Here is a 25,587-nt window from a genome sequence, read left to right as displayed (position 1 = left end):
CTTCAGTGTGGGTTGTAATAGTAATAGTCAAACACCATCTCACTGAGGAGACATCTGAGCAGAGACCTATAGGAGGGGAGTAAGCCATGGCAATACCTGGGGGAATAGGACAGGCAGCGGTAGCAGCCAGTGCAAAGGCCCTGTGGCTGAAGCAGCAGGTCAGGTATATTGGTGAATAGCTAGAAAGCCAGTGTGAATAGTGCAACAGTGGCCAAAGAATCAGGCCATGTAGGCTGGTGAAGGACTTAGGACTTTGCCTTTTATGTGATCTGACTCTGACTCAGGTGTCCGGACAGGTTCCCTGGGGTTGTCTTGTTGGGGAGTGGGGAGAGACTGAGGGTACGTCCTGAGCCAGTGAAACCAGGAAGGGGCTGCTAGGAAGGTTCAGGTGCAAGATGACGCTGGGTAGGACCGGAGTGGGAGCCACAGGAGACAGGTAGATCTGTGTGGAAGGTATCAGACAGAATTGCTGCTGGACTGGGGTGTGGGTTTGACAAAGAGTAGTCAAGGGGACTCCCAGGTGTTTGGCACTGGTAGCTAGTGGTAGGGGTCATTTTCTCAAATGAGGTTTTTGTTTTAGGAAGGGGCAGTAAATCTGTTTTTGCTAAGGGAAGGGCCAGAGATGTCAGTTTCTTGTTCTTTCAGTGTCTGTAAACTGTCTCTGCTTGGCTTGTTCTTGCTCTCTACCTCCCTAATGTCTTTGGGTCTCCGTGTTTTCTTTTATTCCAACCCTTTCTCCTAAGTCTGGAGATCTGAGCCCTTTCCCAAAAATGAGGGGAGTGCAGTTTCTGGGAAGAGGAGATCAATGGTCAGGGCCTGCCAGTGGGCAAGGAGAGAGAGCCAAAGAAGAGAGGGCAAGGAGGCAGGGGAGGAAGGGAGGGGAGAAGGCAGAGGAGGGGAAGGGGCTGGAGAGGGTGAGGGAGAACACCAGCAGGAGGGAGCAGAAGGGTGGGGAGGAGAGGTGGAACCCAGGAGACAGTGAGTGAGAGCCCGGGAGGAAAAGGGTGGAGAGGGCGGGGGGGGGGGGGGGGGGGGGGGGGGAGGGTGGGGGGAGGGAAGGGAGAGGAGGAGGGGAACTGAAGGAAAGAAAGGAGGGGGTGAACACAGCGGGGTGGGAGCTGGAAGGGGAACACATTAAAAAGGGGAATGGGAGAGGACTACTGGGGGAGGAGAAGAGTTGGGGAGGGTGAAGGGAAGGGCGGCGCAGGAGGAACTGACAGGGGGGAGGTGGGGAGAGGAGAGGGAAGTGGGGGAGGGGAGAGGAAAGGGAAGGGGGGAAGGGGTTGAGGGGGGCGGCGGCGGCGGCGGAAGGGGGGCGGGGCCCCGGCGCTGACGCGGGGCGGCTTCCGGGCGCGGGGCGGCCGGCTCCCCCGCCCCAGGGTGGTTCCCGCAGCCTGTTGCCTTGTATGGTCCGAGGACGCCGCTGTCCCCGGGGCCCCGCCCGACGCGGCCGCGACCCACACTCGGGCCTGGCGAGCCCGAGCCCCCACCCTGGAGCGCGAGCCCTTGATCTTCCAAGGCTCCCCAAATGCCCAACTTCTCGAGTCCCGACGGGCCAAGACTCTGCAATTCCGAGGTTCTGGGGGCCCGAAAAGCCAGAATGCTGCGTTTTGCGGTCCCTGCAAGTTTTCGGAGACACGAGGGGGTTAGAATTCTGAGTCGCCGAGACTACCTCTGAGATTCTGTCTGGAATCCTGGGGCTCTCACGCTGCCTTCCCCGGGGTTAAGAAAGCCTGAGTTCTCCCGGGCTCTCACGTCCTGGAACGCCGGGTGGTGGGACCCCGGGACGCCCCGACTTTCGGGATGCCCCCTCCCCCCCCCCCCCCGCCGCGCCGCCCCCGTCCGTCCTGGGCTCGCGCCCCGGCACATTCCGTCCTCTCCGCTCCGCCCCGCCCTCCTCCCTCGGCCCCCTGGGGACGGAAACATGCCGTCCCGCCCGCGCCCGGCCGCGAGCTGGGTCAAGGAGCCCGGCTGGACGGGAGCACCTGCGCCCCCACGCCCCGGGAACTGGCTCTCCGAGTTCCTAGGGTGACCTCACCTGGGCCCCGCCCTCTCAGGTGAACGGCCGGGCCAGGTGACGTCACTTCCTGCCAGGTAAGCGCCGCGGGCGGCTCCGTCTGCGAGGGTTCGAGGGGGCGATCGGTCGACCGTACCTATCCCGGTTCTGAAAAAAGCCCAGGCCACCCTCCCCGCTCCTTTTTACGGCTTCTAGACCGCAGCAAATCCAGGATTCCAGTTTACACGCAGATTCCTTTTATTTAAAAATTCCAAAAAACACAAAAATAAACTTTTAACAATATATTAATATATTATTATAGTATACTTATAACAATAATTATTCCATCGTTTCCAATATTACAAAAAGGAAGAAAAATACAAGGGAAGCAGACGACCCAATATATATAAATACTATAAAATCTCTTAGAATAAATAAAGTCGTCATAAATAAAGGGCCCAATGGCTGGGGGTGTGTGTGTCGGGGGGGGGTGTTTGGCAATGGCTTTGGCTACTTGCTTTTGGAGGGAAATTTGAGCACCAGGATTCCCCCTCAGGGGGAGGCTCCAGTCACCACCAGATACTGGAACCTCAGGGTCTAGGAGAAATTGGAAGGGGGCAGTGGGAGCCTATTATTCACAGCATTGGGAAAGGGAGGGGTGGGTAGAGGGCTCACTGCCTTCCTCAAATCTGCTACATTTTTTTTTTTTTTTTTACAAGACCCCGGAAAACTCTCCTTCCCCCAACACCATGAACACCGAGCTTGCACACTGGGGACCTGCCCCAGTGTGGGGTCAGGGGAGTGGGTTAATGCACTTTGGAAAGTGGGGGGTGGGGAGGCTACTTGATTGGAGTCCCGCAGTTTCCCACAGCCCCGGGGGCCCCTGTGGAGCCCGCGGCAAAAGAGAAATGGCCCCCTTGAGATCCAGCTGATCTGTACTGGGCGGGCACTTGTCACTCAGAAACGGAGATGCGGTTGAAGATGGGGAGTCGCCGGGGGGCTGCAGGCGGCTGCGGTGGCCCAAAAACCCCGGCCTCGAAGACAGGTGAGTCGGATCCCCCCAGGCTGCTGCCACTGCTGGCATATTCGTCAGGATCAGATCCCAGGGAGTGTGCAGAGGGGCTCCGAGCCAGGCCGCCTAAGGGCCCCCAGACGCTACTGGGGGTAGCCCTTCGGCAGGAGGGGCAACAGGCGGGAGTGGGGTCCCTTCGGGCCACCGGGGTCCCAGGGGCGGCGGAGAAGGCAGAGGGTGAAAGTGGAAGGTCCCCAGGTGGTGGTGGTGGGGAGCTGGAGGGAGAGAGAGAGCAGGACGACAGGGAAGGGCCTGGCAGGCCTGCTGGTGGTGGTGACGTTCGGCGGCCGGAGGGCAGGCCCGAGAAGCTGATGCTCTGGCGCAGCACATGGGGGTGGCCTGGGGCGGCCAGATCTTCGCTGGGGTTGTGGATGAAGTGGCAGCGTGAGCCGTAGGGGCAGCGGCCCTGGAGGTAGAACTTGTGGCAGAGTTCGGTCTTGTACTTGGGGTGGCGGCTGGCCTGGCGCAGCTCACCCAGACCGTGGGCAAACTGGCACTTGGCCCCATAGCGGCAGCGCCCACTCTCTGAGAAGGTCCGACATAGCTCAGTCTTGTACCGGGATGAGGTGGTGGGGGTTGCAGTAGGTGAGGTGGGTGAGGGCGACAGTTCAGGGCCTGGGCGGGGAGCCAGGGGGGCGAAGCCTGGGGGTGGCGGCACCCAGCCACAGCTTCGACCCTCCACCAGGCTGGTGGAGCGGCCAGGCAGGCGGGCACCCACCCCAGCCAGGCTGCTGTCGGATGAGCTGAGGCTCCAGAGCCTGGAGGAGGCCCAGCCTGGGCTGGACTCGGTCTCTCCGTTGTCAGATGGTAGGTCAGGGCTCAGCGACAGGAGGCTCTGTGGGAACAAGGATTGTTTAAGACACCGAAAATGCTGGGTGACGCCCCACCACAGCTGGAGGGCACCTAAGAGCCTGCCAGTCCGGTTTGTGGGCTTCCCGGCCTGAGCCCCACCTGCCCACATTAAAATATGGGTGCCGGATCGCGGGAATCCCGATTTGGGCGTTCTGAGTTTATTCGCGACAGAAGCCTATCCCGAGGGACCTAGGAAGGCACCCCGGCTCCCCCGACCGGATCAAGAGGAGACCCTCAAAGTCAGACACCACCACTGTCCTCCCAATTTCGAGCCTCTGGGCCCCTCGGGATCTGACCCCGCGCATGGGGTTCTCCAGTTTCACAACTGGAGAAGCATGCAAACTTAACCCAGGACTCGGGATCTCTTCGGTTTTAGAGTTCCCAGAGTTCTCCGCTGGGTCAAGGGGTGGAGAGACAGAAGTTGGCTTCCCCTCACCCCGAGACTCCAACCCCAGAGACGCCTCCGCGCAAAACCGCGCCCTCAGCAACTGCTAGGGGGTAAGCCAGGTGTGGGGCCATTTCCGCCTCCAGACAGCCGGAGTCTGAAAAAAGTCCTCCAACTTTCCATCTCCGAGGGCCACCCCACCAATGTTGCGCCGGAGACCCGAAGTCGCGAGCTCCATTTGCACCTCCCGAGACTCGCACTGGTCTGAAAAGGGAGACAGGGACCCCGGGCCGGAGTGTGCGACTCTTCCTAGCTGCAGTTTGAGAAGGGAGCCGGAGGTCCCTGGCCGGACTTTTCGGCGCTAGAGAGCCCTAGTTTAAGGAGGGAGTCAAGCCAGCGGACCCCGGGGGTGTCGTTCGGCGGGGCTCACCTCGTAGATGGCGGTGAGATCCATGGCGGCGCGAAAGGCCGATGGGCTGCGGAGTCGGCCAAAACTGGGAGCGCTGAAGTCAGGCTGCGGTTGGCCGGCGGAGCCGGGGTTTTTTATAGAGGCGGTGGAGGCGGGGCCAGCGGGGCGGGCCCGGGTGGGTGGGGCCAGGAGGGGCGCTTCCCGGACGCGCGCCCCCAGCCAGGCCCTCTGGGCCCCCGGCCCCCGGCCCCCGGCCAAGACGAACCGGAGCCCGCCCCGCGGGCGGCCCCGACCCAGCGGGGAGTGCCCAGGGTTGGGAGGGGGGTGGGGGTGGGGGTGGGGGTGGGGGTGGGGTGGTGTCGGCCCAGTTTTCAAGGCTGGAGACGGAGGCGTGGAGAATCGAACTGCGCCGTGGTGGGGGCAGGGCTCCCGGGGGAATTGACACGGGCTGAGGCCAAGAGGGCGTGCGCGGGAGAGGCGGACGGGGGCGGGGAGAGACGTGGGGGGAGAGAGAGAGAGAGAGACCGAAATGGAGAGACCCAAAGAGAAAAACACACAGAGAGACAGACGTGGAGGGAGAGACACACGCTGGGAGACATAGACCCAGAGGGTGAGACAGGGCAGGGAGAGAAGAAGTTGGGAGACAGAGAAGACGACATGTTAGAGACAATTCCAGAGAGACAAACTCGAAGCGGGAAGCGAGAGGGAGGGCCACATAAACAGAAAAAGAGGGAGAAACAAACACCTACAAACAGAAATCCCTAGGAGCAACACCGAGAGGAGACCAACAGGCTGGGTGGGGAATTCTGAGACCTACCCGCCTGGCTGGGTCTCACCCCCAAACAGCCCAGATCCGGAGACCTTTGATCGCTCGCCATACCCCTAGCCCGACTCGCGGGGGGCGGGGGGCCCGGGATACCTGGAGAGGCAGGAAGGGATCCTCTCATGCTCACGCAGATAAAGAATGGCACTTCTGATCGTTCCGTCTGGGCTAAGCACTGTTCTATGAAAGTGCTTTACATACATTAACTCAAGGGCGTTATTATGCCCATTTTACGCACCAGGAAACCCAGGCACAGAAAGGCCAAGTTACTCTCCTAGTGCCTGTTACTAAGAGTTTGTCCTCTGAGAAAACTGAAGATTGGAAACGGGGAGGTCTTTTGTTGTGGTGGAGGGTTGCCTGGATGGAAAGTCGTCTGGAGGCGGGAGAAATGGGTCATCCCCCCGACGGATGGTTGCAGGGGTGTCTTGTAAAGGGGTGTGCCTCGAGAGAACTCTTAATTTGCGGGGATTACGCCCCACGTTGGCAAGTTTGTGATTGTCACAGCCCTGAGTGACACTCTGTTACAGAGACCTGGGAAGAAAGTTTACTTTTAAGGGGATCTTGGTGAGCTGGCTGCCCTGAGTGAAAACCTGGGGGTAGAAATCATTGCCATGGAGTGCAGTTATAACGGTGGAAAGTTTATTTTTGCAAGCTGCGACCGCGGGCTCGTATTGAGGTGGGAAGAGTCGGCAGGCACACCGACTTGCCTCGTCGGACAGAGCTCGGGGGAATCCCTGGTGCGGCGCTTTCTGGGGCTGAGGGACCTTCCCGGCCAGTCCCGTGAGCTGGGCGGCTGCGGGCGGCTTTGGCACGGTTGCAGCCTCCCGCTCGCCCGTGACTCATTCGCAAGGGGCGGGGGAGGGGGGCTTCCTGGAAGCCGTGACGAGGAGGCTCGACCCGGACGCCCGGGTTCCTCTCTTGTAACCAGGGCTTGTGTCGCCTGTAAACACACAGCCTCGAGGACAACGGCAAAAAGGGGAAAGGGGAGGTGTCTGGTACCCGCCTCCCGGCTGGGCTCCAAATCCCTGTGCCGCTAATAGGACGGAGGCGGCGGGGAAACGGGAGGTGGGGAGACACCCCGGGGTCCCCGGAGTCTGGCTCGGCTCTGGCCGCGATCCTGGAGGAGTTTCGATTCCCTAGGGACAGGGAGCATTTCCCAGCCCTGAGTCAGGCTGACCCCCTCCCCTCTCCTATCTGCTTAGTCATCGGCCCCGACAGCCGGGACGCTTGGGATTGGGCGACGCTCGAAGAGGCTGGAGAGGGAGCTTTGCGCGGGGAAGGGCCGATCCTCCACCGAAATGCAGACGGGTGGGACCCCGGGCCCCGGGCCTCGGCCCCTCCTTGCTCAGCTCTAGGAGTGCGGATCTCCAAACCACCTCTCTGCTCAGATCCAGGAGACCGGGCCTCCAGCCTCTCCTACGTCAGACCCCCCCAAGGCCGGGCGCCCAGCCCCCTTCTCTCTCTCTAGTCCAAGTCCGAGCCCCCAGCCTCTCCCCCCTCTCCCATCTAGGAGTCTGGCTCCCATCCCCCTTCCCACCCCGTCCAGGCCCCAGACACCCAGCCCGGGAGGAAGTTCAGGGCAGGACTCCTCCCCGCTCCCCACGTAGCCAGCGGGAAAATCCGTGGCCCCAGCGGCGGCCGGGAATCCCCTCTGGAATGACGGTGGGGAAGGGGATGGCCGGGGTCCCCCGCGGGGTGCAGGGGGGTAGCTCCTGGGCGGGCAGAGCGAGGAGGAAAGGGGCGGAAACCAGTGTGGCTAAAAATACGGCGGGCACTTCCGGCCTAGGGGGAGGGGAACGGCGAGCAGAGTTTCCAGAAAAACAAGCGGGGACGGGAAACGCGGGGGTGTGAGAGTCGGTGCGAGTGCGCGGGCGAGCCGGGGAGCGTGTCCTCGCGGCACGTGTGCGCGCCTGGCGTGCCTGGGCGCGAGCGGGCGCGGCCGAGCGTGCAACTGCGTGGGCCAGCGGTGGGGCGCAGGGGGGGACCGGGTCCGACGTTCAGTGTGTGTGCGTACTGCAGGTGCGAGCGTGTGTGCCCCGGCGTGGCTGGGTGCACAGTTAGGGGAGGTAGGTGTGGGACACGAGGGTGCGCGCCCCGTTTCCTGTGTGAGGGCTGTGCCCTTCCAGTCCCGCCCGCCACGGCTGTGTGAATACATGTGTGAAACCACCTGCACTTGTGCGGGTGACTCTACTGTTTACTTTAGCCATCTCTGCGTGTGGGAGTGTGTACTCAACTGCAGTTGTCTTCGAGGTGGCCGTCACAGGAACGTGTGACTTGCATACCTACACGCACATCTGCGGGGCGCTGAACCACCGTGGGCTCTGGAGTGACTGTGTGGAACCCCTTGAGGAGTGCCTGGTGAGGGCCTGGGTAGCCGGGCCTTCCGGCGGGAGGAGGACCTGTGAGCGCGACTCGGAAGCTGTGTGTGTGAGCACCTGTGTGACTGTAGGTAGTTGTGGCTGTGTGCATGGTCCCCACAGCTGCGCGAGTCGCGAATTAGTGTTTCCAAGTGTGTGTCCTTATTCGGGGTGAGGCTGAGAACACGGGGAGGCCACAGTCTGGATGAGGTTCCTCTGAGGCCCAGTCACAAGGCAGTGAAACTGGTGAACTTCGGTTCCTGACGTCTACAGCGCACATGATGGGGAGGGCGGCTGGTCACTGTTCGCCGCCTCCATGGGCAGAGCCGAGACACACACGCACACACTTGTACCTGAGAAGCATTATCTATCCCCAGCTAAGGCTGCTTTCGATAATGTTGAGCTGAGGGTAGGGCTGAGTCAGCCTGTGATGGGCAAAGTCTGCGATGGGGTGAAAGATAGAGGGTTAAATGGTGATTAGAGTTGTTTGTATATTCATGTGGTTGGATTGCTCCTTTAGGGTTTGTGGGACTGTCACTGAACCGGAGATCCTGGGGACACCATGATTGTAGGGCGGTGGGTTAAGCTGTTCTCTGCATGGTCTCTTGTGCCCTGTGTGGCTGTGGTTCTCATGTACACCTTTCCCTGGAGTATGTGGTTGTGCACCAGGCTGTATAATCTCCCTCTGGGTCTAATAATCTAGTAAAAATCTCCGCTAAAGTCCTTTGTGACCTGTGTGAACTTCTACCCCTGTCCCTGTGCTGTGGTCCAGGCCTCCACACTGTCCCATAAACACATCAGCACATTCCTGCCTCAGGGCCTTTGCGCTGGCCGCTCTCCTCCCTGGGATGCTCCTCCAAATGCCCACATGCAATCTACTCCAGTAGCACCTTCTCAGCAAGACCTTCGTGACCTCTGCCAAGGACTTTTCTTCCCCCAAAGTAAATCTTACCATCTATTTGACAAGTAATATGTGTAACATCTATTTACAGACTCTAATAATGATGAATACCCATGGACCACTACCCAACCTAAGCTCTCAAACTTTTTTTTTTTTAAACAAAGTAACATAATTCTTCAACTGCATATCTTGCATTTGTGTCAGACTTATTCCTGTGGACAGTGTCTTCAGCTAGTGCCCGAGAGAGAGAGAGAGAGAGAGAGAGAGAGAGAGAGAAGTCTGTTACCCTTCGTGGGGGCCTGCCCTGCATGCCTGGCACTTCAAGAAAGGAACTTTCTGGGATGTGTACACACACATACACACATACACACACACAGAGGGGCTGGCCATTTCCCAGGACTCCTGTGTGGGGACTCGGGCTCTGGGTGAATCACAGGTCTCCACAGTCCCAGGCTTTCCTTGCAGACGTGGGGTCTGGGACAGGACGCCTCTGGGTGGCAAGATGGGAACCAGGGCACAGAAGGTGTTGGGTGGGGCAGTCCCGCAAGCAAGCTGACTCACTTGAGCCTTTCACACCCCAACAGCTGGGCCTGGGCTGGTAGCTCCGCCTTGTACTTGCCCAGGCCTGAAAGCCAAGCCTGAGCTCCCAAAGCTCGCTCTCAGAGAAGAGGGGGAGCCCGGTGGGCCACCCTTCCCTGAAGCCCCCTCCCCAAGGCCTGCTTCCCGGAGCTGGGGCCCAGGCGCCTGGGTTCTTCCCCAGGACTGATGATTCACCCCTGCTAGGGCCTTTTCACTTCTCCTTTGGGGCTAAAAATACAGGGACCCAGGCATCCAGCTGGGCTAGGCTTCACCACGGATTGCACAATGCCCCTTGTCTGAATGCTGCTGACGCAGGCTCTGGGTTGGGGTGGGGGAATGAGTTGCTCTCAGACCAGGCATGCTGAGGTCAAGGCCTAGAACCCCTTCACTTCCCCTTTCCTGGGCTGAGGACCTGGGGGCTGGGCTGACATGGGAGGTGCTGGGTCCAGGGGATCCCTGGACTTGGCCGTGGCCCCTGGAAATGCAACTTCTTCCCCTAGCCCCAGGTAGCCTAGGGGTCTGGCTCCCGGAATCCGGCCCCCTTCAAAACAGAGTCCCACTTAGGAACTGGGGGCAGAAGAGAGCAAAAGGGGACTAAGACAGAGATGGTCAGAGACAGGGAGACAGGACCACAGAGGCAGAGAGACAGGGACAGAAAGAGACCAAATGAGAGACAACAGACCCATACCTTAGAAACACACAGAGAGACAGCTAGAAAAAGGAGCAACCACAGAGAGACCATCCCCCCAACAGAATCCGGAAGGACTGAGGGAGAGAGGCAGGTCAGGGCTCTTTGCTCAGGCCAAGTTGGGGGAGAGCCTCTGGAAGAGGTCATCAACAGGCGGTCCAAAGTGCATCCCGGCTAGGCAGGACAGCGGGGGGCCGGGAGCGGCGAGGCCCCGCCCTGCGTGCTCCCTGCTGGCCTCTGCTGCCCCCTGCTGGCTCCCGCCACAGGGCTCAGGCGCGAAGAAGAGGCAGAGACCAGGCTGCTTTGAGGTCACTCTTCATTCCCTCCCCGCCCCCTTCCCGAGCAGCCTGCCCACTCCCAGCCCTGCCAGCTCACAGGGTGCCCCCAGGGCCTGTAGGTGGTGCAGGCGTCTTGCCCGTGACCTTGTTGGCGCAGTCCAGGAGAGCAGTGTGAATGTCCTTGGCACAGGCAATCTGGGCTTTGATGACCGCCAGGTACTGTGGGTAGGGCAGGCTGTCCGGCTGCACGGCGTCCGGTTTGGTGGCCGTGGGCACCAGAGTTGGAGAGTGCTTGGCGCTGTCGCAACTCTGGGACAGGCACTCATGGGCCAGGCGCTGTGGACGGGAAGGCAAGGTGCGGCATCAGTGTCACTCCCGGGGCTCCCAACCCCACCCCAAGGGCCAGCCTTGGGTAGCCTGCTTGGCCTCTGGACTCCCAGGGGCTTGGGAGTCAGAGCCTGGCCCTGCCAACCACGTGCTGGGTGACCCTGAGGCACGCGGCTGCTTCTGAGTCTTTTTCCTTCTTTGGAAAACAAAATGGGTTTAATCACTGCCTTTGCTACCTCATCAGGTGAGAGTGGTGAGAAGAGCGTGAGAGACAGCCAGAGATCCTAGCACATCATGGAATGAGTGTCAGCTGCCGGTGCCGGGACTGTCCTAACTCCAGCCTTGACCCTGGCAGTGACTTCTCTGATGACACTCCTGGTTCTCCTCCTCCTTCTCTGGCTGCTCTGTCTAGTTCCTGCTTACTCTGCCCAAGCCCTAAGTGAGGCACTTCCCAGGCCTCAGCTCCTCTCGTGCTCATGGCCTCTCACGGCTGTCCCACCCATACGCACCACTCAGCTCTCACCTCTGCAGTGACAACACCACACCTGTGTCCCCAGCCTCCCCTGAAATCCCAGAGTCCTTCTACCCTCCCCACCAAACTGTTCCTCTTCCTCTTCCTGGGTCCCTATCGCAGGAAGGGCACTGCCATTCCAACTGGAGCCCTGGACCTCATCCTGGAGACCGCTCCTTCCACGGTCTGGCAGCCCCATAGCCTGTACACAGAGCCTTCTGTGTAGCTTTCCCATCTGCTCTTCCCCAATTTCTCAGGGCCCTGTCCTGGTGCAGCCTAGCCCACCTGAATCCTGTCATGGTTGCCTCCTTGGGCTCTCAGCCTCCACTCTTGGCTCCTCTGACCCATCCTTCACTTGGCAGCCAAAGAATATAGCAGCCATATTCCTAAAAAAGCCAGCAGGTCCACGTTCTTCCCTGCTTAAACTCCTCCACTGCTCCCCAGCACCCTCGGGGCTATATTCAAAATACAACAAGCCCTGGGGCGCCTGGGTGGCTCAGTGGGTTAAGTGTCTAACTTCGGCTCAGGTGATGATCTGGGGGCCCTGGGATTAAGCCCCACGTCAGACTCTACGCTCAGCGGGGAGCCTGCTTCTCTCTCCCTCTGCCCCTGCCCCCTGCTCCCGAATGTACATGTGCTCTCCCTCTCAAATAAATAAGAAATCTTAAAAAAAAAAAAAAAAAAAATTCCAACAAGCCCTAATGCCTGCTATACCTCAGCTAAACTGAATTTCGTGACATTCCTAAAGGGAAATTAAGGTAGAACCTGTTCCTCCTGGTTGGAACACCTTTTTGCCACCACCAGGCTTCTCAAATTCTGACTTTTCCTTCAAACCCCAGTTTATTTTTTTAAAAAATATTTTATTTATTTATGTGACAGAGACACACAGCGAGAGGGAACACAAGCAGGAGGAGTGGGAGAGGGAGAAGCAGGCTTCCTGCCGAGCAGGGAGCCTGACGTGGGGCTCGATCCCAGGACCCTGGGATCAGGACCTGAGCCGAAGGCAGATGCTTAACGACTGAGCCACCCAGGGGCCTCAAACCCCAGTTTAAAATAATGATGATGATGATGTCACTACAGGAAACGTTTGCCACGTGCTTAGTACCACGTTACGCTTTTTACATGTATGATCTTGCCGTCTTTCCCCAAAATCCGTTTCTCAAAGGAGAAACCCGAAGCTCACAGGTAGAGACTGGTGGTCCATCCAGATTCCAGAGGCTGTGCTCTTAGCCACCTGCCCTCCTCGAAACTCCTGCCCCCTTCCATTTTTGCTCCAGTCTCAGCTCAGATGTGCTCTCTACCAGTAAACCTCTCTGAGCCACCCTCTCTTCTCCCTGCCCCACCCTAGGCAGAGTCGGGTGCCTTTTTGGGGCTTCCACAATCCCCTGAGCTTCCCTCATTTTAATCCTGACCCCTCCTCCTGTGCCTCCCCCATCATAGCCCTGACTTCTGTGGCCTGGGCTTTTCCTATTACAGCCCTGACCACTCTCAGCTGTCACTGTTTGGAGATGTATGTCACCCCACTGAACTGGAAGCTTAGTGAAGGCAAGGATTGCAGCAACACTGCGTCCCCAGCATCAGCTGAGGCACAAGTGTGGCCCCTAGGAGATGCCCAGTGTGTGCTGACTGACAGTTCCTGAAGACCTGGGGACTGAGGCAGGACTGTGGTCACCCAGTGTCTAGGAGGCCCCTTACCAGGCAGAGCTCCAGCTGGTCACAGAGTGCGTAGAACTCCTCCAGACACTTGTCAAAGCGCTGTATGGGTCCATCACTGCTCTTTCTATAGCCCAGGAGGAGAAGGTGACTGGAGAATGGATTTCCAATCTCCGAGACTTCAGTGTCTACCCAACCAAGTATCCATCAGGAAACCAAGTTTAGGCCCAGAAGGCCCAAGGCAGGGCCTAAGGGGCTGTTTTAGAAGAGGCAAAAGAGCAAGCCGGGTTGCTGAGGAGTGGGGCTTGAAAACAGAAGGAAGGGGGGTAGGTGGGTGGGGATCCGGGTATGAGGTTCTAAGACCGGGGAAAGGGGACTATACTCACTGTCCGTTGTCAATGTTAGTGTTCTGAATCAAGTTCTGGGCTGCAACCTTCATCAAGGTCTAGTTAAGGAAAAAAAAATGCAGAAAATAGAGAAACAGAAGGGGACACTTTTGATAGATCTACACTCTTAAGATCTATTCAATTTCGGGGCGCCTGGGTGGCTCAGTCGGTTGAGCGTCTGCCTTTGGCTCGGGTCATGATCCCGGGATCCTGGGATGGGCCGGCGCTCGGCTCCCTGCTAAGCGGGGAGTCTGCTTCTCCCTCTGCCCCTCCCCCGCCCCCCTCATGCTTGCTCTCTCTCTCTCTCTCTGAAATAAGGAAAATCTTTAAAAATATATATATTCAATTGCAAGCTTCCTCTTCACTTGGCACCTCTCCTCCTGTCAATCCAGAGTAGCACCCATATTTTCCCAAAGGCCGGCTCTCACCTAGGGTTCTCCCAATAATCTCTCCGACATATCCTACAGTCCTCCCACATCCACCAATCACAGGCAGAATCTCTGTAGAGGGCAGTCCTTTCCTCAGGCTTTAACCACCAGAGCCTTGTTTTACCTTTAAACTCCCTCCCACTCGAGTTCCGGCCATTCCCAGGCCCAACATCCGTACTGATCCGCTCGCACTGTCGAGCCGCAGAGCTTTGCTTTGGCCTCATCAAGAGGACCAAATGTCATTCCGCTTTCCTGCCTAATGCTCCTTTGCGCTCTCCCAGACTAAAGAGCCCCTCCGCCCTCCCCCTTGGAATCAGAGAACCAAACCCCGCTAGCTTCTAGCAGCTCTCGGCCAATCACCTGTAGACTCTCCTTCAGCTGCGGGATGAGCATCTTATAACGCTGCACCGGATCGAAGTCCTGTTGCTGTTGCTGCAAAAGCCCGCTCGGAGCAGGCCCCACCAGCTGTGCTGGTGGTTGCGCCTGCTGTTGCGGACCCGGGCCACCAGACGAACCCGGACCCGACACACCCGCAGCAGACGAAGCAGCTGCAGCCTGCTGCTGGGACGCAGCCATCTTTCTCAGTTTAGCGCACCGGAAGTGCGCCACAAGAGCGTCTCTCCCGGTTTCTTTTCAGCGTCCCTGTCTCCAGGCCCCGCTTGCTAGTTAGCTCCGCCTCCCAAATAACTCAGCCAACGGGAGGAAAGAATAACCGCCTCCCGGAGTTGACTCTCAAATAAAACGTCCAGATTGAGATACCGATTCGCCAATCACAAGAGGCTCTTCCTCCCTCGCTCCGCTCTTTACCCAGCCGTTTGCCAATCCGGGTGTGGGTCTAATCCGGACTCTATTTCCCAGAAGGCCTCGCGGCCTGAGGCGACCTGTCGGGTCCTCAGCGTCTTGGCGGCAGTTGGTGGAGCCGGAGCTGGGAGTCCGTCTTTGGCGCTGCCTGCGCGTTTAGCTGAGTCTCCACTGGAATTCTTCACCAGCCTACCTCCTTCCGACCCTACCTCGGCAGAGAGCGGCGCCAAACCGAGCCCTCTCTCGGATTAGGCGCCCGCCGACGTCGGTACACCCCTCCGCGTCTCGCCGCGGCTCAGGAAGGACCCCGTCCGGGCTTCCTTCGCCTTGTCGCCATGGCGCCCACCATCCAGACCCAGGCCCAGCGGGAGGATGGCCACAGGTAGGCGCCACGCCACCTGGCTGTACCGCTTTCGTCTAGGTCTATCCAGGTTTCGGCGAGGCGGGGGGTCGGGCGCGGGTGTCTTCCTACAACGTCACCAGCCCCTCGGGTCCGCCAGTGATGTCAAACCCTCGCCGCGAACGCCGTGACGTCACGCAGCGCTCACTTTTGACAGACAGGGGTGGGTTCCTTCAGGGATGGGGTGTTGCCCCCACCTCCCTGTCATGGAGTTCAGGGATTAAGCTCTTGGAAGACTGTCTAGAAGGGATTGTGCGTTTATTACTTCAGTCAGGCGTTTGGAGAACCCTTTTGCTAAAAGCAATTGAGCACGTAGTTCTATTAAAGCACACGAAGACGGCACCTCCAAAAGGGATTGAGCAGTTGGATTCATTCATGAAAGCGTTTGGAGACACTTTCTCTACAAGGAGTTGAATCCTAGGGTCCTTCCGTTAAAGTTCTTGGAGCACCCCTCCCAAAGGGATTACCGTTTGTCACCCCCTCCTTCCCTTCTTTAAAAGCTTGGAGACACCCCCCCCCCTTAATTTTTCTGTCAATCCTGTTTTCTCCATCTTTCTGTCAATGTCTCTCTCTCTTACCTACCAGGCCCAATTCTCACCGGACTCTGCCTGAGAGGTGAGCCCCATTGGGGTTTCCCAGAAGGGGTGGACCAGTGGGGGCTGGGAGCAGAGGTGGGGCAGCAGGGGCTGGGTTTTGAGCCACTGTATTCCCAGGTCTGGAGTGGTCTGCCGAGTCAAGTATTGCAATAGCCTCCCGGACATTCCCTTCGACCCCAAGTTCATCACCTACCCCTTTGACCAGAACAGGTGAGACTGAGATGGAGGAGGGCGGAACAACTCAGATCATGAGTTCCTTGAGGGCAAGGATTGCTGCTTTTGTTGACTGCTCTCATCTCAGGGCCTAGAACGGTACCTACTAATATGGTAGTAGGTGCTCCATAAACATTTGTTAACGAATGAAACAAGCAGTGTCCAAGTCTTTTCCCACTGAAGAGCCAGCCTTCTGACTCCAACATGGGGGGACACTCCCAATTTGAGTTCCTCCCTGGAAAAGCTTAGGCTCTGGGAAGCAGGAATGTGAAGGGTAAAGCTGGAATAAGGAAAATATAATGGGTATGTTTCCCCACCCAGGTTCGTCCAGTACAAAGCGACTTCCTTGGAAAAACAGCACAAACACGACCTCCTCACTGAGCCAGACCTGGGGGTCACCATTGATCTCATCAACCCCGATACCTACCGCATCGACCCCAACGGTGTGTGGGAAGGCAGGGAGGGCCTGCTCTACACCAGCAAAGGCCAGGCCCTCCCTCACAGCCCTCATAGTCCTCCTACCGCTTTGTTCTCCTCTAGTACTCCTAGATCCAGCTGATGAGAAGCTTTTGGAAGAGGAGATTCAGGCCCCCACAAGCTCCAAGAGGTGAGCGTGTGCTGAGTGGGGGCTGGAGATGGGGGGCGGATCTATGATGGAAGGAGGGTGGTGGGTCCTAGGTGCCTAATACTCTACCCCCAGATCCCAGCAGCATGCAAAGGTGGTGCCGTGGATGCGGAAGACTGAGTACATCTCCACGGAGTTCAATCGTTATGGCATCTCCAACGAGAAGCCTGAGGTCAAGTAAGTTGTGGTGGGTAGAGAGGGAAAGTGGAGATTTCAGGTGTGTCCAGTGATCCCTAAAGGCCTCCCTCTTTTACTCCTAGGATTGGGGTTTCTGTGAAGCAGCAGTTCACGGAGGAAGAAATATACAAAGACAGGGATAGCCAGATCACAGCCATTGAGAAAACTTTTGAGGATGCCCAGAAATCGGTATTTGAAGGACTGGGATGGGATGGGGGTTGGGGGCAGACCAAGGTGCAGTTCCAGAGCTCCGCATCCTCCTCACCCACCCTGTTTTTGCCCCCACCAGATCTCCCAGCATTACAGCAAGCCACGAGTGACACCGGTGGAGGTCATGCCTGTCTTCCCAGACTTTAAGGTCAGATCCAGGGCAGGAGGCAGCAAGGGATAGCCTGCCATCTCTGCTTGTCCCAGTCTAATCCCCGTGCTCTTGCCCCTAGATGTGGATCAACCCATGTGCTCAGGTAATTTTTGACTCCGACCCAGCCCCCAAGGACACGAGTGGTGCAGCTGCTTTGGAGATGATGTCTCAGGCCATGATCAGGTAAGTAAGTGGCCCCATTGCCCACCTTGGCCTGTTCCTCACTGCTCCTTTGTCCTCACTCTTCACCATTCCTCCTCTTCTCCCATCCAGAGGCATGATGGATGAGGAAGGGAACCAGTTTGTGGCCTATTTCCTGCCTGTGGAAGAGACGCTGAAGAAACGAAAGCGGGACCAGGAGGAGGAGATGGACTATGCACCGGATGATGTGTGCGTGGCTTGGGATTAGGTTTTGGGAATTGAGGACTGGCTCTCCCTTTTCTCCCTTAGAAGAAAGAAATGGGGCTGCTGACCTTGTTCCCCTCGTCCTCATCAGGTATGACTATAAGATCGCTCGGGAGTACAACTGGAACGTGAAGAACAAAGCTAGCAAGGGCTACGAGGAGAACTACTTCTTCATCTTCCGGGAGGGTGACGGGGTTTACTACAACGAACTGGAGACCAGGTACTTGGTACACCCCTACCTCAGATTAGCCTGGGCCTGTGCTTTAGAATCCTGAGCCTAGGGTACGCAGGAACCACCTTGGAGGTCATTTGGAGGACTTGGAGGCGTTTCAAACAAGAATAGAAGCAGCTTGCTTGAGCATGTGAGCTGGACCTGGTTCTAACACACGAACCCAGGAAAAAAAATCTCGAGATTGAGCTTCTTTGTAGGGTGAATAGCCAAGTTCCCTCCGATGTAATAAGAGACTTCATGTGAAAGTCAGCATAGGCGGAATACGGAGTAATACATCAAATGAGCGTAAATATTTCAAATGAAATCCTGGATACCCGAGTTAAAAAAGGTGACCCCCACAAACTTTCTCCTGAGAGCTGGAAGTTTACTCCTGTGCTAGGGACCTTGGTGTATGTAAAGGTTGGGAAAGAAAGTGTGACCTTGAGTTTGTTTAAAGCAGAGATCACAAATTCTGATCCCATGTAAAAGGTAGCACTGTGGGCTGGTGGGCTCTGGGTGACCTGGAGCTCTTGGCAGCCTCCAAGGTGCACCATGACCTAGGCCAGCAAAGGGCTCCAACCTATTGTTGCTATTCTATGGGAAGGAAAAGTCCCAGTGGAGCCACAGATTAACATTTTCCGAAAGCCAGCAATCTAGGTTCTGTGCTTTTAAGTGTTGCTAATTCACCTTAAATCTGTTACATATCCGTAACACTGTGTGTGTGTGTACATTTTATAAATACATCGGACTCATGGAGCTATTAACCTTCCCTTTCCCTTATCCAACCTCTGAGTTTAGTCTCCTTCATTCAACCTGCATTTATTCTGGTCTGTTTTGGACTAAGCATTGGTGAGGAAGTAAGAACCAAGTTAGAGTAGATCCCCCACTGGGGTCTTTAAAATATGCATCTTCCACACACCCCTCCCCACCAACCTGCCCACTGCAGGGTCCGCCTGAGTAAACGTCGGGCAAAGGCTGGGGTTCAGTCTGGCACCAATGCCCTGCTTGTGGTCAAACACCGGGACATGAATGAGAAGGAATTAGAAGCCCAGGTAACAAACATCACTGGTTGGCCCAGGGCACCCGTGGAGAGGGTGGGGGTGGGTGAGGAGAGAGACAGAAACCTGACAGAGCATCCTCCTTCCCCTCGACCCTGCTGCTTCTAGGAGGCACGGAAGGCCCAGCTGGAGAACCATGAACCCGAGGAGGAAGAGGAAGAAGAGATGGAGACAGAAGAGAAAGAAGCTGGGGGCTCAGGTAAAGCTGGACAGGCCAAATCCCAGGAACTCTGGAAGGGTGGGAAACTGGGTCTCACTTCTCCCTACTCCCTTACAGATGAGGAGCGAGAGAAAGGCAGCAGCAGTGAGAAGGAAGGCAGCGAGGATGAGCGCTCGGGCAGCGAGAGTGAACGTGAAGAGGGTGACAGGGATGAGGCGAGTGACAAGAGTGGTAGCGGTGAGGATGAGAGCAGCGAGGACGAGGCCCGGGCCGCTCGGGACAAAGAGGAGATCTTTGGCAGTGATGCGGATTCGGAAGACGATGCGGATTCTGATGATGAGGACAGAGGCCAGGCCCGTGGCAGTGACAATGACTCGGACAGTGGCAGTGATGGGGGTGGCCAGCGGAGCCGGAGCCGCAGTGCCAGTCCCTTCCCCAGTGGCAGTGAGCACTCCGCCCAGGAGGATGGCAGTGAAGCTGCAGCTTCTGATTCCAGTGAAGCCGACAGTGACAGTGACTGAGTCCCAGGTCCTTCAGGGTTGGTGCAGACATGATTATAATGCGATTGCTATGCGCAGGAAGGCACTTTTCGAGTGGTCTATTGGCGAGCCCTTTCCCTTTGTTTCCTTCGTCTCCTCCAAGCCTTGCTGTTAATAAAACCGACTTTTTTCCCTTTATGTCCCATCCCAGCCCTGTGGTCTCATTTGCTTTATACCTCTCCTCCCCCCAACCCCCCTTCCCAGGAGCTCCGTGGTTTCAGCTTAAGGCCACTAGGTTTTCCCTGAAGTGTAGCATAACAAAGGTCAGAATCCTTTTTTGTTTTTGTTTCTTGTTTTTTTTTTTTTTTTTCCAAAATAAGCCCAGACCATTAAACAAGTGAAACTCCAACAAGTCTTCTCCAACAGCGAGAAAAACTGTACAGTTACTCAAAGCTGATTCTGCCAGTGGGGCTGGGGATAGGAGGGAGGGTGAAATCATGGTGGGGGGAGGGGGCTGGGGAGGGGCTGGGGCAGAAGAGGGTCAGGGTCCTGCCCATCAGAGTGGGGCCGCCTGCGTCCTGCACACTCTGCTGTCAGGTGGGGGGAGGGGGGCAGCTCTTGCCTCCCGTTGTGTGTGTGTGTGTGTTGGGGGGTGTCCCTCACCACCTCCCAATGCCGGCAGAGCCAGCTCACCCTGATGGGTAGTGAAGAAGACAGAACTGGCTGGGAGGTGGTGAGGGTCCTGTAAGAGGGACACCCTGCTGATTCCAAACGAGGTGGCCCCTGTCCATCCCACTTCCCGGGGCTACTGGGAGAGGGGGACTGGAGAAGCCCTGGGAGCTTGAGGGGAATGAGCAAAGGCACAGAAACATGGAGGGGCCGGGGTGGGGGACTTGCATAGGTTGATGAGTGTGCAAGAGGTACATAAATAAACCTGACACCCCACCCAGCCCGGCACTGGGAGAGGAGGTGGGGACCTTAGCAGATCCCCAGGGCCACCCCACCCCCTGGCTTCCTCCCCCTCCCTGGGCTCAGAGCTGAGGGAGGTCCAGACCAGGAGGGCAGAGGCAAGAAGGTCTGGGGAATGGGCTGAGAGTGCAGGGAGGGCGGTGGTTTTAAAATTTTTTTTTTTTTTTGGTTTTTTGTTTTTTCCCAACATTTTGTATCTTTAATAACATACACAATGGTTACCAGCCATATTCATAACAAAAGTTATTCATAAAATGTATCTAAAAATAACATTTTTTTTTTCCTTTTCGGTGTGAAAAGCTTGAGAATGTCCCAGTGGGGGGGGTGGGTGGGTTGAGTGGGAAGAGGGGGTTGGAACAGGGGACCCTGGCTTCCCCACAGTCTGAACCCCCAAGTCCCCTCCCTCCACCTGGGCCCCAGCACAACCCCTCAGCAGGAACAGAGACCAGAGGGTCTGTATGACTCCACAGCTGGGACAAATCTCTGGGTTATGATATAGTGTTCCACTTAAGTGAGGTCATGACAGAATGGGGGGTGGGGAAGGATGAAAGAAAAGAGGGGTGGGGAAAGAAACCAAAAACCAAACAATCCCCTTTCCCTTACTCCTTAACCCAAGTCTTTCAGCAACCAGACCTGGGAGTGGACAAGGGTGTGTGTTGGTTGCGGGAAGGGGATGTTAAGGCAACAGACTTCCTGACCTCACTGGCTGCCCTGGTTCCCTGCCTTCAACCTCTGCCTCTGGGGAGCCAGGACTGGGGGGAAGTGGGGAAGGGCGAGGGGGTCTGGAGGAGGGGGCTCTGCCCTCTCCCCTCGTAAAATTCAGGCTCCCCCTGCCACTTTCTTGGCTCAGAGAGAGGCCTGGGGATTCTAAAAATGAGAGGGAATGATCAGAGAGAAAAACCGTTAAGAACTATATAAATATGCATCTTAAATAGGCCTAAGAAATTAATTGTAGAGAACCTCTGATAAACAGGGCAAAAGGAGGTGAGTGAAAGGAGGGTGGCTCCTATCCTCGGGAAATGGTGGGAATGGGGAAGGAGAAGAAGGTGGCAAGGAAAGAGAGAGAGAGGCTCCTCTCATCTACCACCTTCTCTTTAACTCCTCTCAAATAACAACCAGGAGAGCAGGTTATCAACCCTGCTTCTCTCTCCCCAAATGTCAGATGGTTCTGAGCAGGTCCCATAAGATAGGGGGGAAGCTGCTCCCTTAGGAGGGGCAGGTGGCCGGCAGTCTGGAGGAGGCAGGGGTGGGACGGGGCCAGGTGGGGGATGAGGGAGGGAAGGAGGGGCAGTCAGGCTGGCCAGTCCCTGCCCCCTTTATCCTGGCTGCCTCCTACCTCCCTGAGCCTCAGCAGAGATCCCTCGACGGGCCTGGGAGTGAGCAAGGCGTGTGCCAATGTTAAACAAAAGTTAAAAGGGTGAGAGAGTAGAAAAATACTAGAATGTATAGCTGAGCCAGCCCACCCTCTTGCTGTCGCGGAGAAGCCCGTTGGGGGTTGGCCCCCGCCCGCCGCCCAGGGAGCCTATGGGTGCGCTGGGCTGTGGGTCCCGTCAGATGGTGGAGGTTTTGTCTGTCCCATCTGTGGTAAGAAAGGGAGGAAGGGAGGAAGATCAGGAACTGGCGGGAGGCCCAAGAGAAGGCGCTCGGGTAGCCTGTCATCCCAGTCAGGCCCTCCCTGGAGGCTGGCCTCCCCTAGGGACCCCTCAGGATGCTCTGAGTTGCTCAGTTCAGAGGTGGAGACGCTGCTGGGTAGGTGGGAGCTGGGTCAGGGAAAGAGGAAATGCTCACCACCCAAGGCGTGTTCTGTCATGCTCAGACACAGAGACTCCAGAGTGGGATTGATCTCCAGGTCAGGCCCAGGGACCGGGCAGTCTGAGGGGGAGAAAGAACAGAGGCGAGGGCTGAACTGAGTGCGGAAAGCAGAACCTGGGAGACAAAGGACTGGGTGGGCTGGTGCGGGGGGCCGGGGGGGGGGGGATAAAGAAGAGGAGGGAGGGAGGGGGGCAAGGGACAGAGAAACCGCATGTAAGACGCGGCACACGCTCCCATGGAAGGATGACGGGGCACGGACGGAGGACACAGACGAGCCTGGGGGGTCTCACGGAGCAGGCAGAGGCAATAATGGCAAGGGCAGAGGCTTAGCAAGGAAAAGCAAGCCTGACCAGCAGGCCGAGGCAGTGACGGGAAGCTGAGGGGGCTTCCTGGAGGCCACACGCTGCATGCTGCCTTAGGCGCAGTCTGGGCACCAGCCCCAGGCACTGGGCAGCCCCCAACTCCTTGACTGATGACCTGCTCTGTACTTGGTGCAGAAGCTTAATTAGAACCTTTCCCATCCCCACTTGGACTTGCTCCCCTGGGCAGGATGTCATCTGGGCAGGCCCAGCAGATGGGGCAAATCAGGACAGCAGCCATGGAGCTTGTCCTCAAACCATCTCTCAAGGGCCTCTTGTTCTGGTGTCTGGGAAACAGCCCACCTCCCTGAGCAGACCTGACCCCACCCCACATGGCTTACAACCCCTTCCTTGGCCCCTCACTGCTATGGGGAGAAAGCCTGAGCTTTCTACCTGAGTTCAGAAGAGCCTGCTCCCACCTCCAGACTCACCTGTCATCACATCCCCAGTGAACTCTGAGCTCAGGCCATGTCGGGACACCTAACTGTCTCTTCTTAGCAAATATTTTTTTTGACCTTGGGCGAGTCACCTGAGTCTCAGATTCATGACTGATAGGGGAATACCACCAGCGCCCTCATGTATGCAGCTGGGAGGATCTGATTTGACGGCGTGGAAAGCCGCCGGACACACAGTTCAGCACACAGCACGCCGGTAGAAAGAACTGTTCCAATTTTTTGCTCACGCAGTTCATCCATCCAGTCATTTACAGCAGTTACAAATGCCTACCACGTGCCAAGCCCTAGGCTACGATGAACACAATGGACAGGGTCCTCTGCCTCTGACAGATGGCAGTTCACATAATCTCGTAAGTTAAGAAACCCACTGATTTGGCAGTTTATGTCATGAAGAGCTTAGGGTCACATGCGAATCTAATTTAAAAAAAATTTTTTTAAGTAAAACTCTACATCCAACATGGGGGTTGAACTCATAACCCTGAGACCAAGAGCTGCATGCTCTACTGATGAGCCAGCCAGACGCCCCATCCACCCGCAAACTGAAGATCTCTCCAGAGGCAGCCCTTTCCAGACCAGCCTTCTCTGCCTCTGCAGCCTCAGTGGCCAGCAGCAGGCCAGGCCCAGGGCAGGGGACACCCCCACTCGACAAGCAAGGCAGGGCTAGCGTTTCCCTAACCTCCCTTTTGCCCACTTCACCCTCATTCTGATCTCTCATCACTAGACTCGTCTGTGAGCTGAAGGAAAACAGCCGTCTCACCTCACAGACCCTTTAGTATGGAACCTGATCTAAGAACTGAAGTCTCTGGTTCCTGCCTGAAAGAATCCCAGGGGACTGACAGGCAGGACTCCCCTCCACAGAAACCTCGATGCTTTGACTGTCTCGTCCCCTCCACCCCTTCCAAACTGAGTATTTAATGATCCTCTAAGAAGACAGTGACAGAGACCAACAGGGACACTAAGGCTGTGAACACAGGGAGGGAGAGGTGTGGAGAGGCAGGGCTGGGAGAAGGGAAGACAGAAGACTGAGAAAGCAGCAGGATCGGAGAAAGAAAACAGCAGTGGGGGAGTGCGGGGTGGTAAAAGAAAACTCAGGATGTGGGAAGATGGGTGCAGACTGGTGGGAGGTAGGAGAGGACAGTGGGAATGGGATTGAGAGGAGGGCCACCTGAGAGTACTGCCGAGGCGGAGTCGCAAGGACAGGGGCAGCTTACCTGGAGGGAACATGAGAATGGCCTGGGGCGATGAATGGACCGGGAGGGAGTGGGTGCGCTGCACAGAGCTGCGGCTCTGGCTGGGCATGCTGTTGCTGCCTCCAGGGTTGGCAAACCACAGGTTCTGCACAGGGCACAGGGAAAGAGAAAAGTGGTGAGCTGAGCGGGAAGAGGCCAAAGCCTGAGGCCCAAGCCCAGGCTCGGTGGAGCTGGCAAAGGAGCCTCTCCCCTCTGAGCCGGGCCCAGGTGCAAACACATGGACATGCACAGCCCAGGCACCACCACCCCAAACCCAGAAGTGCCACGCCCTCCGCTTCCCGCTGGCTCACCTGTCGGCCCTGGCCCCCAAGGCTGGGGCTGGTGAGGGCATGTCGGGGGGAGATGCCCCCAATGCCTGAAGGGCTCAGAAGGCCCATCCTGCCGGGTGGGAGGGCCCGGGGAGGCATGGGGAACTGCCGCTGGGTCCGCCGGGCTACCCCCATCCCCACAGAGCCAGCTATGGGAAGTGAGTTGGAGCCGAACGCCCAGCTGTGAGAGAGAAGGCACGGTGTCAGTTGAGGTGGTTGGGGCCCCGCTGTCCGCCCCTTCCCTCACCTCTCCCATCATAATCCCCATGGGAAGGACAGAACACAGACCTGCTCTGAACAAGGACTCCCTGCCCAAGTCCTTGTATCACACACTCTGTACTCCTGCCCCAAGGTACCCCCAGGATGGAGATGGGAGCAGACAAAGGTTTCCTCACATCCACTTAGAGCAGTTCTAACTTGAATTCTCAAACGCGATATTTAGTATTTGGGGAGAAAAGGGACTTCACAGCCCCCTGCACACAGGGGAGAACAGGGGACACGTGTTGCTTCTGCCAGCTCAGTACCCTGTTCTAGTGGTAAGAACACCCTGATTTTCTTCTGGGAAAATCTTCACAGAGTGACTTGTGGAAGGTCACCCAGTGATTGAACGAGGACAACCAATTCCCAGCCCAGAATGCGATCAGCCCACTGAGCACCACCTGTCCAGCACCAAGGGCTTTGGGAGTGAAGGTCCCCACGGCCCCCGCCCACTCACCCTTTCTGCTGCCGGTAGTTCTGCATCTCTAGTGCGGCTTTGCGTGGGAAGGTCCGGAGGAGTTTCAGCACTTGCTGTTTCCAGGACAGCAGCCGTTTCTTCTGCGTCTCCGTGAACGCCTAGAATTGGGAGCGTGAAGCAGGGAGGGTGTGCTTTCAGATCTGCCTTCCATTCATCCACTCAAATATTTACGGCCTGCCTGCTCTGTGCTAGGCAATGCTGGGGTGCAGAGGTAACCTGCACACAGAGAGCTAATGGTTCAGCTGGGGAGAAGATACGCAGGCCATCTGAACTGTGATGAGTACCGTGAGGGAGAAGCCCAGGAGGCGCGAGAAGCCTGATCTGCTATGAGGGGCCAGTGAAAGCGTCCCTGAGGTGTATTCATTCGAACTGAGGGCCAAGGGACCAGCAGGAGGGAGGGGAATCTGGCTCCCCAGAGAAGGAATATGTAGTAAGGCTCTGAGAAGGAGAGCTCACAGCAGCCACTGGAGCCAACACTGGTGGGATGAGGGCTGGGGACGCTGGGTGGGTGCCAGCCGGGCAGGGCCCTGAGGGCCGCATGAGGAATGTGGATGCTGAGAGCGATGG

The 25,587-nt window shown here is 57.2% G+C and overlaps 4 protein-coding genes across 4 annotated transcripts in view; 1 reads left to right on the top strand and 3 right to left on the bottom strand.

Annotated features, from left to right (window-relative positions):
• Positions 1-2,709: 2,709 nt before the first annotated feature.
• On the bottom strand, positions 2,710-4,887 carry ZFP36 (ZFP36 ring finger protein). Its single transcript, XM_027620048.1, has 2 exons — positions 4,736-4,887; positions 2,710-3,903 (listed from the first exon to the last, which is right to left on the bottom strand). The coding sequence occupies exons 1-2, from the start codon at positions 4,757-4,759 to the stop codon at positions 2,950-2,952; spliced, it is 978 nt and encodes a 325-aa protein (XP_027475849.1). The 5' UTR covers positions 4,760-4,887; the 3' UTR covers positions 2,710-2,949.
• A 5,460-nt stretch (positions 4,888-10,347) lies between these two features.
• Positions 10,348-14,373, bottom strand: MED29 (mediator complex subunit 29). The gene is made up of 4 exons (XM_027617538.2): positions 14,006-14,373; positions 13,218-13,276; positions 12,874-12,958; positions 10,348-10,676 (listed from the first exon to the last, which is right to left on the bottom strand). The coding sequence occupies exons 1-4, from the start codon at positions 14,219-14,221 to the stop codon at positions 10,434-10,436; spliced, it is 603 nt and encodes a 200-aa protein (XP_027473339.1). The 5' UTR covers positions 14,222-14,373; the 3' UTR covers positions 10,348-10,433.
• On the top strand, positions 14,241-19,329 carry PAF1 (PAF1 homolog, Paf1/RNA polymerase II complex component). The gene is made up of 14 exons (XM_027617537.1): positions 14,241-14,828; positions 15,432-15,461; positions 15,560-15,652; positions 15,977-16,098; positions 16,196-16,262; positions 16,356-16,457; positions 16,541-16,646; positions 16,747-16,815; positions 16,898-17,001; positions 17,092-17,208; positions 17,315-17,443; positions 18,381-18,486; positions 18,601-18,691; positions 18,770-19,329. The coding sequence occupies exons 1-14, from the start codon at positions 14,782-14,784 to the stop codon at positions 19,171-19,173; spliced, it is 1,587 nt and encodes a 528-aa protein (XP_027473338.1). The 5' UTR covers positions 14,241-14,781; the 3' UTR covers positions 19,174-19,329.
• Positions 19,330-21,512: 2,183 nt separating this feature from the next.
• Positions 21,513-25,587, bottom strand: part of SAMD4B (sterile alpha motif domain containing 4B) — a 35,763-nt gene continuing 31,688 nt past the window's right edge. Inside the window, exons 9-13 of the mRNA XM_027617536.2 lie at positions 25,000-25,118; positions 24,267-24,465; positions 23,938-24,061; positions 21,889-21,972; positions 21,513-21,679 (exon numbers count right to left, since the gene is read on the bottom strand). Of these exons, the coding sequence (XP_027473337.1) occupies positions 21,651-21,679; positions 21,889-21,972; positions 23,938-24,061; positions 24,267-24,465; positions 25,000-25,118 (555 nt within the window). The 3' untranslated portion in view covers positions 21,513-21,650. The remainder of the gene's footprint in view (positions 21,680-21,888; positions 21,973-23,937; positions 24,062-24,266; positions 24,466-24,999; positions 25,119-25,587) is intronic.

The sequence above is a fragment of the Zalophus californianus genome, chromosome 17, assembly GCF_009762305.2.
Source record: "Zalophus californianus isolate mZalCal1 chromosome 17, mZalCal1.pri.v2, whole genome shotgun sequence".
Classification (NCBI taxonomy): domain Eukaryota; kingdom Metazoa; phylum Chordata; class Mammalia; order Carnivora; family Otariidae; genus Zalophus; species Zalophus californianus.
The sequence above is the reverse complement of the archived record's forward strand: the minus strand, read 5'-3'. Positions and strand labels throughout refer to the sequence as shown.